This window comes from Kryptolebias marmoratus, linkage group LG4 (assembly GCF_001649575.2).
Source record: "Kryptolebias marmoratus isolate JLee-2015 linkage group LG4, ASM164957v2, whole genome shotgun sequence".
Taxonomy (NCBI): Eukaryota; Metazoa; Chordata; class Actinopteri; order Cyprinodontiformes; family Rivulidae; genus Kryptolebias; species Kryptolebias marmoratus.
The window spans coordinates 31,283,397-31,303,839 of record NC_051433.1 but is presented as its reverse complement, the minus strand read 5'-3'; the positions used below and the strand labels follow the sequence as shown (position 1 = coordinate 31,303,839).

Genomic DNA, 20,443 nt, shown 5'->3' with positions numbered 1-20,443 from the left:
CCACTGCTTGCTTCTCCAAGTGTTGGACCCGCCGCCCTGTCGTAAGGACTTTAGATTCCAACCATTACTTGCCCTTCGTAGGTTCCTCGTGTTTTCACTCCGCCATACTTACCGTGTGTTTCGCTTTTTCAGATCCCGACGTTCATCCTGTAAATAATTTTTCCTGCACTGTAAATAAATCACTTCCTGGTACACTCCTAGTTTCCTGTGTCTGTTTGCTGGCGGACTGCTCCAAAAAATCTTCCCTGGTTTATGACACAACCCTGTTTTTTCTGTTGGCAAAATATCTCATGAACTAGTGGATATATTTCAACAAAACTCTCAGAAAGTAGTTTGTGGGTCATCCGAAAAAAAACAAAAAAATGACACAAACACAAAGCAACTGGACTTATATTCTGAAGTCGAAGATGTTTTCTTGTTTTTTCTTCTTCTTCTTGTTTTTAACTTTTTGGATTTTCCATGTCCTGGATGACTGAGAATCTACACCACTGTGTATACAACCACAACTGAATAACTTTTAGAGTCAACCCAATTCAAGATGACCACTACTGCTAATCCACTTTAGCCTACACAAAAAATACTGTCTTGGTGAATTGTACAGATGTTTACCTCAGTAGTACATACTTCAAAAGCTAAAAAGATCAGCAGAAATCACACCGGGTATCACATTAGATTGTGCATATTATATTTTCTAGGTTTGACCAAAATGACTATAAAACCATCATTTTTAAAAATAAGATTATCATAGTCTAAGACTGGCATGAAAGATGATGGGTGATGCATTCCTTAGATTTTTTCTCATTTGTTTGTTTCCATCTGTAGTGGTGAGTAGTACAAAGAGAAAAACATAAAGGGTAAAAAATGCAGCAGTTAACTATTAATAATATATTGGTAGATTTCTTCAGCTTTTGCCTTGAAGGATTTTGCTTTTTTGCAAAATTGCTGTTTTAACTTTTTGGCACATATTCAGGATTTCCACATTTTGTAATCAGCTTGGTTGCTGTGCTATTTGCATCTAAAAACAGAAATTGCGCCTGAAATAGAAGTGGGTGGCTTTTTTTCCCACTTATGCTAAAAAAAAGTTTTAGACTGTTTCTTACTGTTCGGCTGTGTTTACCACTTACAACCTCTAAAATCTCAATTCTAGCCCTCCACATACAAATAGAAGAAGAGTTCGGAAGAGGGAGATGAAAAACTCAACAACAAAGCTTTTTTCTCAAGGAAACGTCTGAGTGTCTCCTCCCTCTGCCAGACTTTACTGCTTTCTCACCACCGAGGACAAAATGCTTACACCACTACAGGGACTTGAGAAGAGAGGAGCCTCTGGGGACAAAAACTTCAGGGAGAAGGATGAGATGAAGAGCAGGAAAAGGAGGAGGGTCAGTGAAGGTGTAGAGATAACAAGATGAAGCTTTAATGATCCCTGTGGGTAAAGTGGGCCACTGCTGCAACAAATACTCATCAGAAAGGAAGGAAGGGAACAAGGAAGGAAGGAAAGAAATATACATGTGTGATTTGTTTTTTTGTTGGGATGCATTAAAACTTCTAGAGCAAATGGGGTATGAGGTATGTTTTAAGTTAGTTATTGTAACTCAGTGTGGTCTGTTCCATTATTTGAACTCTCAGACTAACTTTTATTTTATTTTACCTGAATTTTAGGACAATGCAGATTAATCAACATAGCAGTATTACGCATAACTGTACATGCACCAGAATGAGCTTAATGGCAAAATTTTGTCTGTAGTCCTAAGGTAAGTAAAGGAAAGAAAGACATTCATTAGACAAATATATAGATATAACAGGTACAATAAATGACAAAACAGTCCAAAAAACAATCTACAATAAACATCATACTCTATAAGTTACACATATTACATGAGTGAAAATATGATTGTTTTGTTTTCAGCCAAAGTTGCAGTTTTGTTTAAAAGATTGAGTAATTGTCAGTCTTTGAGAAGGCCTGGTAATTTCCTTCCCTTCCAGTTTGAGCTCTGTAGTTTATTTTGGCATTGCACTTCTGAATGAAATAGCTTAATAGGGGGGAATCCCATTTAAAACCTTCATAAAAAGATGCATATGCCACTCAACATTTCATAATTTTAAAAATCTTGAGTATTATACTCACTGATGATTACAAAAAGGAGCATGAAAACACGTCTGTCCAAGCCTGTATTTGTATTTTTGAAAAGAGACATGATAGGTTTTATCCATAGAGTTAAAAACAGACAGGGAGCTCTCTCACTCATTGTGGAGGATCCAAAATGGCCGCCAAAACGGGAACACTGTCAACACGTGTCTCAATGAGAATACATGCCGTCTTAGAAATGATGAATTCTATATCTAAATTTTTGCTTAGACATGCAACAGCAGTTATACATTTGGTGATTAAGACAGCCATATTATGCATTTCTTGTATAAAAAGCAAAGCCATAAAATGTACAATGTCAACATAGTAGATTTACTACGTGTCAATACATTTTGATGGTAGTTTTTTTTATATAAATGGACTAAATTCTTGCAAAAATTATATATTGTAGGGTACTTACATATGGAATAATATTAATAATATAGACGCGTTTTCACATTTATTGGTGCAGTTATAACACATACATGACTCAGGAATGTTGCTACAACAAGACGGCTGATTCCTGTTTCGATAACGGCGGCGATTATCCATTGAACCACACAATCACATGACGAGTGCTTCCTCTGTGTTTTTAGCTCTATAGTTTTAGAGCATTGGCTGTGCTATGTGACCAAGTCCTAAGACTATGAAAAACAAAGGTCAAAAATAAAGCCATAAGCGATATATAAGAAAAAAAAATCATTGCAGGCATATAAGTTTTTGCTGACTGTAAAGGTCTGCTATGACAAAAATTTGCCAGGTTGAACTTTATTATTGTTGTAGTCTGTTAGATTGGAATCAAAGACAATACCAAGACACTGGAACTGTTCCACCATGTCAAAGTATCTCTTCATTCAAAGAAAGACTTGGCCTTGAGTCCTCGGCTGACTGAAGTGAAAAACAAACAAACAAACAAAAAAACATACATACAAGTTGTTTTTTTTTTTTGTTTGTTTTTGTATTAAGATGTGAGTTTTGAAGCCAGTTAGATACTGGTACCATAACTGCAGATAATACAGCAGCAGATTCTTGGTAAATCATTTGGTAAATCGTTAACATGAAGACTAAAAGGAATAGAGCCTTGGGGAACATCAGCTGAGCCATTAGATAGGATGAAGATGAATCTCCATTCTGAACAGTTTATATTGTATTAGATCAGGGGTCTCCAACCCTGGTCCTCAGAGCCACTATCCTGCATGTTTTACTTGTTTCCCTGCTCCAACACACCTGATTCAGTGGTTTAATTACCTCTTCATGTTTTACAGAAGCCTGTTAATGACACACTGATTCAAATCACAATTAGAGCTTCTTAATTATAGGAATTTAATGAGGAATTAGAGCTTCTTCTTTCTTCAGAGACAGAAATGCAGACAGATTGGTGGAACAAAAACATTCTCTGTATTGAGAGTAAAAATGTCCAAAATCTACAATGACTCTGGAGGGCTGAAGTCAGTGTTAACAGATGTTAACACTGACGATGCATCTGTGGCACCCTTAAGTTTCAACATATTATTAATCTTATTCATCTGATTACTCTTTTTGTGTGAGTTAAATAAATCTCACTTTTCTGGTTAAGCACTGGACTTTTCAAGCCTCATCTGCTTCAGGCACAAAAAGCGGTCAATACTTATTTCCGCCAATAGATGGCCGTAGTGGTTTAGTGACTGACTGACGCTCCTCGACATTTTACAGCAGAAGCAGTGAAGGAGCGGTGAGAGTCAGAAACGTATTGTGTACTGCCGTCTATCTGAAGCTCTGTTTGTGTTACAGGTTAGGTTAAACACATAGATTGTTTATAATATGTTCAGTGATGTATGATAGTGTCGTATTGGCCTTTTGAACTTCCAAAAAAGGCGACCATTTTGTCTGTGTGTATTAGCGAAGTTCGGTTAGCCTGGGGAGCTAAGTTGCTACTCCTCTACATTGTCTTGTTCCGTCGTCAATTGTTATTATATATTGTTGTCTTTTTGAGGTGGAAATCGTGCCCTTAAACAGTGTTTTACTTTCAGAGAAATTAATGTATTCATTAATGGTCGAATATATTCTGTTTGTTGCATATTATTAACATGTTATTGATAGCTGGCATAGGCATTTTACAGGAGCGGTCAATACTTATTTCTGGCAATACATGGCAGTAGTGGTTTAGTGACTGACTGATGTTCCTAGACATTTTACAGCAGAAGCAGTAAATGAGCGGTGAGAGTCAGAAACATATTGTGTACTGCTGTCTATCTGAAGCTCTGTTTTGTGTTACAGAATGAATAAACACTTGTGGCACTGGAATTACAGCGGTCCTTGTTGTGTGTGTAACACACATCAATAACTGAAGCTGAACACAGGGAACAAAATATGAGCGGTGATTAACTAACAAAGAGTATACACTTGCACTAATTAAAATTGGTATCAGGTGAGGAGGGCAGGAAACTGAGACAGTAAGGGGAAAGTAACAAAGGCTATGTTCACACCGCAGGTCCTAATGCTCAATTCCAACTTTTGGTCAAATTCAATTTTTTTGTGTAGTCATTTACATCACATTTTAAATATGACCGCCACCAGACTCTGGTGTGGACAGTCTCCAGTTCCCGAAATGACCCACACGCACAAAAGAAGATATGACGTCACACTCCACATGACATAACACAATGTTATTTTCAAGATTTGAACATATGGCTACAACTTTTCATCAGTAAATGACCAGAGTCTACAACTCAAGGTGAAACCAAGGTGGTTTAAATCTTAAAAATCTTATTTTGACTCTGGAAAGGGTGGGAAACCTTGAATTTGAATCCGTGTATGGTTCTTTGGTTTTTTCGTTTCAAAATAAAATTGCAAAAACAAAACAAGCATGTGTTTTTTTGTTTTTTCCTTTTTAAAACGAAATTAGAAAAGCAGCAATTGTAAAAATAAAAAGGGGGTACCTTTTTTATTTTTTTTTAACTGCATCCATATTTACTTCCTTAAACACAGCATGCTGGGTGTACACATGTGGGTCACTTCAGGACCATAGAGTGTTCAGACTGGAACATGATGTCGCTCGCATTTAAATTATATTATGAACAACCACGCAAAAAATTTGGAACTAAGCACAAAATTAGAAAAGACCTGCAGTGTGAATGTAGTGTCATAAACCATGAGCGTAATAAACCATAAGCGTTTTCTCAGTGGTGCTTTAGGATCTTCAAACTCACTGTGTTGCAATTCACTATTGCGTCACTTTTACCAATTTGGGCTTAGGGTTGTTGAGGAGGCAGCAGGTCAGAACTCACAGACAGATGACAGCGCTACCATCCTCTCATCCCTTTATCCATCCCTCACCCATGGACTTTTCTGCCTCTTAAACAGACCAGTGTTTCTATATTAAAAGTAAGAAGCTAATGGCGTGACCTGATGGTTTCCAACCAAAGTCATAAATGGATGCCCCCAATTGTGTTGTCCACCGAAGTGTATGATCTAAGTGATGTGCTGGCTCATGTGCTTTTAATACTTTTTCAAAGAGCAAGGGGAAATTTAAGAATAAAAAATGTAACCTGTGAATTTAAAAACATGAGCTGGTTTATTTCTGTTGTAGAAGTATGTTGGGGTCATTCTCACTGGGCTTACTACAACTTCCCTTCAGTTGGAGAATCCCTTTGTTTTTAAAAGTGGTAAATTTGTGGCATGTCTGCTACTTTACTTTAATGCAACAACTGTGTAAATAAAGCAGGGAGAGGTATAATTGGTGCTTCCCCCCCTTCCCAGTTGATTTCCCTCCTATTTTCAGAAAAAACACAAGTAAAATGTGTTTTTCTTGCTCTTATCTCTCTGCATTGGACTCACAACTTTAGTGTCAGAGCTGAGCTTTAACTTTTTTAACCTCATTGCAGGTAAGCTTGAAGTGGCTGTGGAGGTGAGTGAAGGGTATAAATGCATCTCCTTGAGGACCAGAGACCCAAAATTGAGTTTTCTCCTGTTCCATAGTTTTTTTGTTCATAACAAAAACACAAACCACTAAACATCAATAATGGCAATCTCCACACCTCCACCAATTCCTCCCTCACCTTCCCAAACTCTTCTGCAGGCCAGAGAGAGCTAAATGAAAAAGCTGTCCAGCAACATGAGAGTTTGTCTCTGCCCACTAAGAGACAAGCCACATATTTCCCAAGACAGTGGTCAATGTTCTTCCACTATCACTTTTTCTCTCCTTCACCCTGGAAACTCACTCTGATCAAGAGGTTTGTACTGTCTTTGTATCAGCATGCCTGAGGTCAGGCATTCACATTGCAGGCATGTTTGAAATCAGCCTGGTCTACCTATTTCTCACACACACACACACACAGACAAACATTACCCTAACCCTTTTGTTGTCCAGCAGCAGGTTTAGTGTGCAGTCTTTTCAATTGTCAATTAGAGTATTAATTGAAAAAAAGTAAAAAGCAAGCAAACATGAGGTGAAACATCTTATAGTAAAGACTAGGGTTGAGCCAGATACTCGTTTCAGATGAGTATCCGGTACGGATAAAGCATTTTTGACGGGTACGAGCATGATATGAGTAAAACTCGTCAATATCTGTGCTCGTGCTGAAGGAAAATCCTCATTGGGTAAACGACTGTTTTCACAATCTGTGATTAGCCAGTCACAAAGTGCCAGCCCCTCCCTACACACACGTCACTGCAGTGAAAGCTGTGCTTCACTCTCTCGACTGGCACACACAGACGCAGATAGTGACTGATCTCTCTGTGGTGGGCTTGACTGTAGCTCATTTTGCGCTCTTCAATCAGTACTCCTTAGGTTTTCTTCAGCTCGTCTCTATTTTGGTTTGTATGATATTAAAAGTTACTTGGTGAACTTTTTTTCGTAACATACTCGTTGCATTTGACAAGACAGAGCTGAAAACGGCTCGTGTCACGTTAAACACTGAATCCACTCCGGTCGGGTTTTTTTTTTTGTACCGTCTGCTTTCTCTAAGTTTGGCTGGTGGTATGTCACGCCCACTTCCGGGTTAGGCACCGTTAGATACGGATACAGACAATTTAGATGGCCGAACACATACAGATGCAGATAGTGGTGTACTCGCTCAGCCCTAGTAAAGACCCCAAGCCGTATTGATCACTTTATGTTTGATATTGAGAGATGGATAGTCAGAAGTGTAAAGTGTTTTGGTAAACTCCCTAAATAGGAAACGTTGCTTTACAATTATTGTAATATGATTGCCATTCTAACCAGACCAGAACATTACTGTACTTTAAGTAACCTTACTTGTCTGCTTACCAGAACTCTACCACCATTGTCTGTAATTAATTTCATTTGGGCTAATACATACGAGACAGGTTTTAAACATGGGGTAGGCAAAATAGCAAAAAAAATATGTTATGGTATTCTAATATCTATCTATCTATCTATCTATCTATATATATATATATATATATATATATATATATATATATACATACATATATATATATATACACACACACACACACACTCACCGGCCAACACCTGTCCAACTGCTCATTCACGCAAATGTTGAATCAGCCAATCACATGGCAGCAACTCAATCATTTAGGCATATAGACATGGCCGAGATCATCAGCTGCAGTTCCAACCGGGCAGAAGAATGGGGAAGAAAAGTGATTTAAGTGACTTTGAACGTGGCATGGTTGTTGTTGCCAGACGGGCTGGTCTGAGTATTTCAGAAACTTCTGATCTGCTGGGATTTTCACACACAACCATCTCTAGGGTTTACAGAGAATGGTCCGAAAAAGAGAAAATATTCAGTAAGCGGCAGTTCTGTGGGAGCAAATGTCTTGTTGATGCCAGAGATCAGAGGAGAATGACCAGACTGGTTCGAGCTGATAGAACAGCAACAGTAACTCAAATAACCACTCCTTACAACCGAGGTATGCAGAACAGCATCTCTGACCCACAACACGTCGAACCTTGAGGTGGATGGGCTACAGCAGCAGAAGACCACACAGGGTGCCACTCCTGTCAGCTAAGAACAGGAAACTGAGGCTACTATTCGCACAGGCTCACCAAAATTGGACAATAGAAGATTGGAAAAACGTTGCCTGGTCTGATGAGTCTCGATTTCTGCTGCAACATTCGGATGGTAGGGTCAGAATTTGGCATCAACAATATGAAAACATGGATTCATCCTGCCTTGTATCAACGGTTCAGGCTGCTGGTGGCGGTGGTGCAGTGGTGTGGGGGATATTTTCCTGACACACTTTGGGCCCATTAGTCCCAATTGAGCATCGTGTCAACACCACAGCCTACCTGAGTATTGTTGCTGACCATGTCCATCCCTTCATGACCACAGTGTACCCATCTTCTGATGGCTACTTCCAGCAGGATAACACACCATGTCATAAAGCGTGAATCATCTCAGACTGGTTTCTTTAACACAACCATGAGTTCACTGTTCTCCAATGGCCTCCACAGTCACCAGATCTCACTCCAATAGAGCACCTTTGGGATGTGGTGGAATAGGAGATTCGCATCATGGATGTGCAGCCGATAAACCTGCAGCAACTGTGAGATGCTATCATGTCAATATGGACCAGACTCTCTGAGGAATGTTTCCAGTACCTTGTTTAATCTATGCCATGAAGAATTAAGGCAGTTCTGAAGGCAAAAGGGGGTCCAACCCAGGGGTTGGACAATGAATCTGAAGCATCTGTCATTTTAGTGTGGGAGTTTTCATGGCTAAATTGGAGCAGCCTGGTGGCCAATCTTCATTAATTGCACATTGCACCAGTAAGAGCAGAGTGTGAAAGTTCAATTAGCAAGGTAAGAGCACAGTTTTGCTCAAAATATTACAATGCAAACAACATTATGGGTGACATACTAGAGTTCAAAAGAGGACAAATTGTTGGTGCACGTCTTGCTGGTGCATCTGTGACCAAGACAGCAAGCCTTTGTGATGTATTAAGAGCCACAGTTTCCAGGGTAATGTCAGCCTACCACCAAGAAGGACAAACCGAACCACATCCAACAGGACTAACTGTGGACGCAAGAGGAAGCTGTCTGAAAGGAATGTTCAGGTGCTAACCTGGATTGTATCCAAAAAACATAAAACTGTGGCTGCCCAAGTCACGGCAGAATTAAATGTGCACCTCAACTCTCCTGTTTCCACCAATATACACGGCTGGGCTGCTATAGCCAAACCTTTGGTCACTCGCGCCAATGGCAAACGTCGGTTTCAATGGTGCAAGGAGCGCAAATCTTGGGCTGTGGACAATGTGAAACATTGGGCTGCCATATCATGGCATTCCCTTGGCCCAATACTTGTGCTAGACGGGCGCGTCACTGCCAAGGACTACCGAACCATTCTGGAGGACCATGTGCATCCAGTGGTTCAAACATTCTATCCTGAAGGTGGTGCCGTGTATCAGGATGACAATGCACCTGTACAGTCCCCAGATCTAAATATTATTGAGCCACTTTGGGGTGTTTTGGAGGAGCGAGTCAGGAAATGTTTTCTTCCACCATCATTACATAGTGACCTGGCCACTATCCTGCAAGACAAATGGCTTAAAATCTCTCTGACCACTGTGCAGGACTTGTATATGTCATTCCCAAGACAAATTGACGATGTATTGGCCGCAAAAGGAGGCACTACACCAAACTAATAAATTATTGTGGTCTAAAACCAGGTGTTTCAGTTTCATTGTCCAACCCCTGTGTGTATATATATATATATATATATATATATATATATATATATATATATATACATATCAGTCCACTTAGAAGCCAATAAAATCAAGACAAGAAAGCTTCTCTCAATGCACAGAGGGTTTCAACTGAAGTCCAGCACCCTGAGACTGTACACCAAGAGAAAGAACAAGTGAGTGTGAAAGCCACTATACAGAATGAAACATCCAAAATGCATCAGAAAGAAAGCCCCCAATGATAAACTGCTAAGCTAATATCCCAAGCACCAAAAACTCAATGTGGAAGAGGAGAAAGAGGAACCATCATGGAAAGATGACCTCCTGCACAGCAGATTGTGGAAGTGGCTGAAATCAATAAATCCTACTGGTGACTAGAAATAGCTGGACTGAAGGACAACAGACAGGCACTAATCACAGAAGCACAAGAAAAGACTGACAACCAGGTGATAGCTAACCAACCGGGCACTGTGGTGGTCAATAAGATACAGAAGAAGGCAGTGGTAATAGATGTAGCAATCAGAAAGCAGCTGTATCATCAGGAAAAAGGAGCAAGTGAAGCTGGAGAAATACTGAGGGCTGAAGAAGAAAACAGAGAAGCTGTGGAGAGTCAAGGCCTCAGTGGTAACAGTGGTCATCACTCGGTGCTGTGACCCCCAAACTGGAAGAGTGGCTCCAACAGGTCTCAGGAACAACCTCAGAGATCTCTGTCCAGAAGAGCACAGTCCCAGGAACAGCTAAGATACTAAGGAGAATCTTCAAGCTCCTAGGTCTCTGGAAAAGGACCTGAGCTTGAAGTGAAAGTGGAACCACCCATGTGGAAAAAATAAGGTGAGCTGGGTGTTTTTTTTACATATAGCCTCAGTCTCAGATTTGTTTGTCTGGTTCAAATATTTCAATTTTATTTCAAAAGTAAATAACTTCTCTTCAACCCACATCGTGCAATCAAAGGGCTTAATAATGCTCGCCTAAATAGTTGTCTGAAACTTATCTGGCAGGCCTTTTCTCCTCTGGCACCGATCCTCATCCCAGCTGCTTCACACTCAGCTGCGAATTGCTCCAGCAAAAGCTGTAGATCACGGCCTGATGAAGCCAACAGGACCACATCATCTGCAAAAAGCAGAGATGCAATCCTAAGGCCATCAAAATGGATCCCCTTGACACTTTGGCTGCGCCTAGAAATTATGTCCATTAATGTCATGAACAGAATCTGTGACAAAGGGCAACCTTAGCGGAGTCCTACTCTCACCGGAAATGAGCCCGACTTACTGCAGACCAAGCTATGACACCGGTCATATAGGGACCTAACAGCCCGTATCAAAGAGCCTGGTACCCCATACTCCCGGAGTACCCCCCACAGGATTCCCCAAGGGACACGGTAGAACACCTTTTCCAAGTCCACAAAATACATGTAGACTGGTTGGGTGAACTCCCAAAGACCCTGCTGAGGGTGTAGAGCTGGTCCGGTGTTCCACGACCAGGACAAAAACCACACTGCTCTTCCTGAATCTGAGGTTCGACTATCCGACGGACCCTCCTCTCCCGAAACCCCTAATAGATTACCAGGGAGGCTTAAGAGTGTCATCCCTCTGTAGTTGGAACACACTCTCTGGTCCCCCTTTTTTAATAAGGGTACCACCACCCTGGTCTGCCAATGCAGGGGAACTGCCCCTGATGTCCATGCAGTATTGCAGAGTCGCATTAGCCAACACAACCCTACAACATCCAGAGCCTTAAAGAACTCCGGGCAAATCTCATCCAGCCCTGAAGCCCTGCCACCGAGGAGCTTTTTAACCACCTCTGTGACCTCAGTACCGGAGATTGAAGAGCCCGACCCCAAGTCCCCAGGCTCTGCCGCCTCAATAGAAGACGTGCTGGTAGGATTGACGAGGTCTTCGAAGTATTCTTCCCACCGACCCACAACATCCTGAGTAAAGGTAAGAAGCACACCACCCCCACTATAAACAGTGTTGGTGCTGCACTGCTTTCCCCTCCTGAGACACCGTATGATGGACCAGAATTGCCTCAAAGCTGTGTAGAAGTCTTTCTCCATGGCCTCTCCGAACTCCTCCCATGTCCGAGTTTTTACCTCAGCGACCACCCGAGCTGCATGCCGCTTGGACTGCCAGTCAGCTGCTTCTGGAGTCCCAAGAAGGCCCGATAGGGCTCCTTCTTCAGCCTGATGGCATCCCTCACCGCCCGTGTCCACCAGCAGGTTCTACGGTTGACACCACAACAGGCACGAACCACCTTGTGGCCACAGCTCCGAAAAGCTGCCTCAACAATGGAGGCACGGAACATGGCCCACTCGGACTCAATGTCCCCCACCTCCCCAGAACATGAGGTGGGAGTTAAAGCTCCGCCTAACAGGAGACTCTGCCAGACGTTCCCAACAGACCCTCACAATATGTGTGGGCCTGCAAGATCTGACCAGCATCCTCCCCCACCATCAGAACCAACTCACCATCTCATCCACCCCTGGATGAGATAACAGTTGACAGCTCTGCCCCTTTCTTCACCCGAATATCCAAGACATGCGGCCGCAGATCAGATGAAACGACAACAAAGTCGATCATTGAACTGCGACCTAGGGTGTCCTGGTGCCAAGAGCACATATGGACACCCTTATGTTTGAACATGGTGTTCGTTATGGACAATCCATGATGAGCACAGAAGTCCAACAACAGAACACCGCTCGGGTTCAGATCAAGGGGGTCGTTCTCCCAACCACACCCCTCCAGGTCTCACTGTCATTGCCCACGTGAGCGTTGAAGTCCCCCAGCAGAACAAGGGAGTCCCCAGGAGGGGCACCCTCCAGTTACCCCTCCAAGGACTCCAAAAAGGGTGGGTAATCTGAACTGCTGTTCGGCGCATAAGCGCAAACAACAGTCAGGACCCGTTCCCCCACACGTAGGTGGAGGGAGGCTACCTTCTCATTCATGGGGGTAAACCCCAACGTACAGGTACCAAGATGGGGGGCAACAAGTATGCCCACTCCTGCTCGGCGCCTCTAACCAGGGACAACTCCAGAGTGAAAGAGTGTCCAACCCCTCTCGAGGAGCTGTGCGTTGAGGTGAGCCCAATATTTCTCGCCAGAACCTCTTAATCTCAGGCTCCTTCCCCACCAGAGAGGTGACATTCCATGTACCGAGAGCCAGCTTCTGTAGCCGAGGATCAGACTGCCAAGGTCCCCACCTTTGGCCATCAGCCATCCCAAATTGCACCTGACCCCTTTGCCATATTTTATTGAATGTTTTTGTAACACCAAGGTGTCTAGACAGTCGGTCCTCATGTGCAAGAATGTACATGATAACGATACACAGAAGGCCCAACAATCTGATATGTAGTTTTCCACTCACTTTTGTCAGTACAATTTCCCTCTGTTTTAGACTTTAATTTTGTGTGTGCAGCCCACTAATGCAAAAGACTCCTCATCTCCTATTTTATGAATAGAGGAACAGCAATTAGTCAAAGAGGAATCAAATTTCTGAGCAGAAATAAGTGTCTCACGTGTGCTGGACAAGTTTAGTTGGTGGGTGAGAGGTTCCTTTATTTATTTTGGTGATAGGACTGAGTAAAATTTGATTCTATTTAGGTTCAGTGAAAAATCTCCAGTCAGTGTCTGTTCAAATAAGGAATCTGCCAAATCAGTCTCTTCTTCTGTGATGACACTGGGCTCTGGTCAGAACACAGGCAAGAAAAATATGAACGCATTTTGACAGAACCCACGTTCAAGCTTAGACCTTACATGCACACAATACAAGGGAGCCACACCATAACTATTTTTAACTTCTTGAACCAATGAGCTGGCACAGGAAGAATGGTCACCTAGAGGTATTACATCAGTTAGAACTGGGGACTGAGACCCTCCAGTTTCCCTTAGAATTTTGATGGGTTGTCCTTCCTCTGGGTTTCCTGTCAAAAACATGGCACCATCAAAGGTGAATGGTGCTGGTGTAGATTCTCAGTCATCCAGGACATGGTAAATCCAAAAAAAGGGTTAAAAACAAAAACAACTGGTCTTCTATTCTGTTGTTGAAGATGTTTTGCTTTTCATCTGAGGAGCTTTCTCAATTAAAAAAACAGAACTAACAAAAGCAACCATGTAATGGAGGAAAATTAAGCTGTACAGTTGGACACCTCTTAGGTCAAAGGTGACTTCTATTGATTTCAAGGTCTTGGAGTCAACGGTCAACATCACAGTTGACCTAGTCCTTGAACTATGTAACAGTGTAAATTAGGAATCTCAAACTGCACCGCTGGATACGTCATGGGTCAAAATTGATGCCTGTTGATTTCAAGATTCATGTCAAAGATCAAGGTTACAGGAAACCTATGAAGGTACTTCTGGAGGCATTGTTTGTGGATTTGTTTTGCACCATTTGTATCAGATCATTTGGGGCAAAACTGTAAGTGTAAGATTTTTTAAAGTAATTAAAAAAATAGAATTTGAAGAGGTGTAGCTGCTGTTTTGTATTTGTGAAAGACTTAAAAAAATGCAATTAGAAAACTCCAATAGATTTTCTCTCTGCAACTTCAACTTCACAGTTACAAGGCACAAATGGTTCTGCAGGATGAAGGCAGCGGAGGAAGACTGTGACACAGTGTGTCATTGATGGGGCACTCTGTTACTTCTATACCATGAACTGGGAGGTGTTTAATCGTGTTGGCCGGGCACCCTCTTTTGCATGATATAATCTTATTGCAAGTGTTTTACTGAGCCTACTGGTCATTTCTTTTATTAAAGTTAAGCTACACTTTTGATTGCCGCCACACACTTTCCATGGTTACACACACTTCCAGTGGGGTCTTTTTTGTTGGTGTTGTGCAGCTTCTTCTTCCGGTCAGTGGAATGAGTATCAAAACTAGGAATCGAAATCTAAAAATTTGAATAGTTCCAGAAGAATTGGAATGTTAGTCCCAGTTCCAATCGATTCTCAAAACTTGATGCCTAACCCTCACAATGCATTGTGAGTTCAATCTAGAAAGTTCTTTGTTTGCAACTCTAGTTGATGCAGTCTTATCTCTTTTTCAGTCGGTAACTCAAGTTCCATTTTTTTTTTTTTTTTTTTAGTTTAGGATCTTTTTTAGTGTCTTCTTCCAACTCGAACCTGTGACGATCAAAGTCTGCCTTCTCAGCTTGGGCTTTATCATGAGCCTCCATCTCTAATCACGAAAAGTGGTCCTTAATCAGTCAATCATTTGAATTATGTGAATGAGAGAGAATAGTAAAAGGTGAGACATTAATGCCTGTACTTTCAATCTGAAGATTTCCAGCGACAGGCCTTTTTTTATCCTATTTTTACACAGCAGGTTTCAATTTCTTAATAGTGGTTCTGTCAAGAGAAACTGGCAAAGAGGGTAAATCAGACACAGTAAGCAAACCTACCTCTAGTTTATTGAAAACAACATATTTTACCTTTTCTTTTTTTTTCTTTTTTCACTATTTGTTTAGTTAAATCACAATGTGTGGCTGTAGACATTAAATCTTGTTCTCAACATTTAACTCCACCCAAGTAGGAATGTTTAAAAACTCAGTTAAAACACATTAGTTGCAATATTCATACCAGCTGCCAAATACACCACACAAAGCAAAGTAAAAGCAGAGCTCCAGACATTCACTGTCTAGATGTGGTATAAACAGGATATAGATTGCAGATGAGCCCTAAATTATGTTTTGTTCCCAGGCTAGTCTTGGAGGTAAAACGAAACATAATTCTGGACAGAGAATGGGGAGATAACTTGGCATTTAATCTGTTTATTTTTCTTCTGTTTTTCCCCCTTTTGTTTGTTTGTTTTGTTCACTATAAAATCACGGAGGCATTTACGCTTCAGAGAGAGACCCTGCCAAAATAGCAAACAAAATATCACACACTAGAAAATAAATTAACTAACCTAACCACCAGAAAACAAAACAAACTTGTAACTGACTCCCAAATAAGCAACATAGAAAGGAGAAAACAAATTACTAACAAAAAAAATGGCAGCTCTCTCCTACAAAGTCAATCTATAAATGAAGTTTTGGAGTTCAGTCACATGAACTGGAAAAAAGCCAAAAGTTCCATCACTAATAAAAATGGAGCAGAAGTTTGGTATACAAACACATCCCTGAGGGGAATGTAGTAGACGTAACCATGATAACAACAAAAATATTCAAGTTTCTAAACGTGATGGAGTTTCACCTTGATTGAGCTGAACCTCTAATGGCAATCTTTTCATATCTTATTTCCTTCAACAGTTTTGTTAATCAATTTTCATTTAAACTTTTTTAAAATTTACAATAACCTTCTTAGCTTTTAGATGCTTATAATGCAGCCTTTTTTGAAGCATGTTGCTGAGAATAACTTTTAACACATTTTACATAATAATAATCAAAGTAGTTTGCAAATGAGTTTAAATTTTATTACTTTTTTATACCTATTATATATTGCAGCTATTTTTTGAAACAAGGTGGTTTTTCACTGCACACTAACTGTTCTCCTGCTTGAATTGCTGAGGCCAGGTCAAAGTGACATCACACACTGAGACACCTTGCACATAGTTGCTGTGAGGACCGTCCCGCCTCATCAGTCACACTTGTCAGACAGGTGTTGGTGTTTATGTGTGGGATTCAATCAGGTGCCAGTGCACACAGATGCTGGCGATGAAGGACAGGATGGATGAAGCAGCATGAGAAAAGGCTATGATTTAAAGTTCATCACTTATCTCCTTTGTTGTTGTGTTTTTGTCCTTTCTTCTTAGTGAATCTTCTTGACACAACAACAATCACAGGAGACTGGGGCTGGCTGACATATCCATCACATGGGGTAAGAATTTCCAGTTGTGGAAGTTTTTTTATTTTATTTTATACATATAAAACATATTTATTTAAACACTTGTGTGTGTGCAAATAAAAAAATACATTTAATTATCTACTGTATCTCAAAAAGTATTTTGACAATCTGTCCTTTATCTCAATGTGATAAAATTGATACTTGTTGAAAAAGTGTTTATTATGACACCATTTGTGAAACGGAGGCCCCACCTACATAGAAATTGTTTTTCCAGAAAAATATTTTTTCCAAACTGTAAATGCAATAAGAAAAAATGAGGATGAGAAATAAAATAGCAGAAACCAAATGCTTTCTGTGGACTGATGACAACACGGAACTTCTCCTTTGCCTCAAATTAAAGTTCAAAACCACAAACATAATCAGTGTTTCTGTGGGAACCTAAAAAGTCTAAAACATCTAAATCTAAATTTTAGGCTCTAAAAAGTCTTAAATATGTCAAGATTTTTCATTTTAGTTCAGTTTCTAAAAATACCATTTTGGGTCTTCTAAAATGCTGTTTCCACGTGATCACAATACTGTAACGTTTAAAATCCTTTGAGTACCCACAAAATTCCTGTGTGGATGGGGTCTTAGTTAATCAGTTCTTGGGGAGCTTGTGTTTCTTAAAAGGAGTCTTGTTGTAACACTGACAACACAGACTAATTACTTGTAGCCAGACACTACACGCTGCACTCACCTTATTCCCACATCAGCTCAAACATCCCTTGCAGGCTCTTCTACTTCTTGGCAGCCTGGTGCACATGACAGTGGGGGTGGGGGGAGTCTTAAGCCTCATGAGGGACGAGGGAGATAGAGGGATGAAAGCAAGAGGACAAGGTAACAGCGAGGGCACTGTGTCATGCATTAACATATTGTAATGCCAAATGTTTCCTGGGGGTGATGAATTAGAACTCCATCCATGATCTTTCCAAAACCAAATGCCACCCTGCCACTGAATCCCCCAGCTGTCATCAAAGTGGTAGAAACATTTACATCACCTTCAGCCCCCACAACAAAGGGTGGTGTGATTGAATGGCAGCCAGGAAGAGCAGATGGATTTTTATTCTTTCAAGTCCTGAGAGAAAAGCTGGAAAAAATTGGATTAGAGATTTCAACGAAATGACTCTTTCTCTGTAAAATCAGTGTTAGAGGCGAATCGCCTCCAACCAGAAAGAGCCCATGCTATTACATCTAGATTACATAAATTTAGCCTGTAGTGTTTGATTTAATTGGTTCACTATAACAAAAATTGTATCTCTGTACTTCATGACAGACCTTTTTATCACTGAGCTTCTGCACATGAAACACTTGACTGAGTGGATGAAAAGTGAAAGCTGAGCTTTGTGGTTAGGTTACATAATGTGTGCCCTGTGTTGAATGGTAAGGGTGTGAGGAAGGTGTTTTTTTCCTTACGGTCAGTCCTCCTGCGACCTTAATAGTTTCATTATTGCAGTGGTGTCCAATCCTGGTCCTGGAGGGCCACTATCCTGTATCCTGTTTCAGGCATTTCTCTACTTTGACACACCTGATCTAAATGACTAAATTAGTAACATGCTTCTGCAAAACTTGAAGACCTGCTGAAGAGTAGGAAAACAGCTCAAACATGCAGGATAGTGGCCCAGAAAGACCAGTATTGGACACCACTGTATTACTGTGATTGTTATATGTGGATGTGACAAGTAGAATTATTGGAAGAAAATGGAATGCATGGACAATACATAGCATTCGTGTTTCAGTGATTAGAGGCTGAAGGAAAATGACGGGAGCCCAGAGAAATATTTGTATAAAAAGGAGTTATTGTAATCTGGATGTCAACTGATGCACATTGTGTGTTCATTGCTGCTGCGCCTTTAGCGTACTTTACAGAGTTATCATTTTGTTACTGCAGTACTAATCCTGGGACTCGACCCGACCTTCCGATTTGCATTTCAAAGGAAACTGCAATGTATTAAATCGCACATACAGCTGCAGTCAATAGCTGTTCTGCATGAGTAGATCAACAACAGTAATAATGGCATATAGCAGAGTGCTGTTTCTGTTTCTCACCCTTTTCAACATGTAGCAGCAACCCAAGCTCAATGTAAGTCAAAACAGAAGTCCATGCATTTACCATTTTGTATGTAACAGTTTATATGCTTGAGACACTGGTGTCTGTTCGCATGTGTGTGTGTAAGTGCCAACTAGTGGCCTGGCATGGGAACTGCAGTGGGTTGATGTGTTTGCAAAGAAACATTCGATGAGGATGGAGCTGAACTCTCTTTTTTCTCAAGATTGAGACATGACACGGTGGACAAGACTAGAATTGTTAGAATGTATAATTATACACTGCCTGGCCCAAAAAAATAAGTTGCCACCAAAAAAAAAGGTTACACACTAATATTTTGTTGAACTGCTTTAGCTATGATTACGGCACACATTCGCTGTGGCATTGTTTCAAAAAGCTTCTGCAATGTCACAAGATTTATTTCCATCTGCATTAATTTTTCACCAACATTTTGATGATGATGGTAGAGTCTGACCTTCTCCAGCACATCCCAAAGATTCTCAATGGGGTTAAGGTCTGGACTCTGTGGTGGCCAATCCATGTGAAAAAATGATGTCTCATGCTCCCTGAACCACTCTTTCACAATTAAAGCCCGATGAATCCTGGCATTGTCATCTTGGAATATGCCTGTGCCAGTCAGCTGACCTCATTCTTTGAGCTCATACTGTTGCTGAACCTGGACCTGACCAACTGCAGCAACCCCAGATCATAGCACTGCCCACACAGGCTTGGACAGTAGGCAACACTTCCCCTGCCTCTCTTCTTACCCTGATGCTCCCATCACTCTGGAACAGGGTAAATCTGGACTCATCAGACCACATGACCTTTTTCCATTGCTCCATAGTCCAATCTTTATGCTCCCTAGCTAATTATAGCCTTTCTTTCTGGTTAGCATCACTGATTAGTGGTTTTCTTAAGGCTACACAGCTGTTCAGTCCCAATCCTTTGAGTTCCTTCACATTGTGTCTGAATGAACATAGCCCGGAGTTCTACTGTTGCTTTTCTTCGATTTGATTTCACCAAATGTTTAAGTGAACACTGACCATGATCATTCAGGATTTTTTTCTGGCCACATTTCTTACTCAAAGACGATGGGTCCCCACTATCCTTCCAGTTTTTAATAATGCTTTGGACAGTTCTTAACCCAATTCTACAATCTCCTTAAATGTTTTCTCTGTTTGATGCATGCCAATAATTTGACCCTTCTCAAACAGACTGACATCTTTTCCATGACCACGGGATGTGTCTTTCGACATAATTGGCAGTGTATATGCTACCATTGTGCTGTAAGTAAAAGTTTACAAAACTTGAAAAACTTGTGCTTTAATAGATCTTTAAAGAAGAGTAGCCATATATTTCTAATTAGTGCTAGAACTTATTGTATGATTGATTTTAGAGGTGTAAAGTATCAAGTTTATGAATTTTAAAGTGCTCAGAATTGTATTTCTTTGGATAGAAAACATAAGAATGTTATTTTTTAAAAATGTGTAGCTGTAGGATTATACTGTAGTAATGAGTAAATGTTCTAGGCTATCAGATTAATTTCTGTTGTTTGATATATTAACATTTTGAAATTAATCTATACATAATTTAAAGGTAGGTAGGCAGGTAGGTAGATTTATTTATATTTATTTATTTATATTTATTTTTATTTGTACATTGTATTTTCAGCACAAGGCAACTCAAAGTGCTTTACAACACAAGAACAAAATTACAGACAGAGTTACAGAACATGATAATGAAACAAAATTACAGACAGGTACAAGATACAATTATAACTAATTGTCTAAATAAGCTAAGCTAAACCAA

The 20,443-nt window shown here is 40.6% G+C and overlaps 1 protein-coding gene across 2 annotated transcripts in view; it reads left to right on the top strand.

Moving 5' to 3' along the window:
* Positions 1–20,443, top strand: part of epha8 (eph receptor A8) — a 271,726-nt gene that overhangs the window by 50,020 nt on the left and 201,263 nt on the right. For both annotated transcript variants that reach the window (XM_037975306.1, XM_037975307.1), the window contains exon 2: positions 16,520–16,584. In XM_037975306.1, coding sequence (XP_037831234.1) covers positions 16,520–16,584 — 65 coding nt within the window. The remainder of the gene's footprint in view (positions 1–16,519; positions 16,585–20,443) is intronic.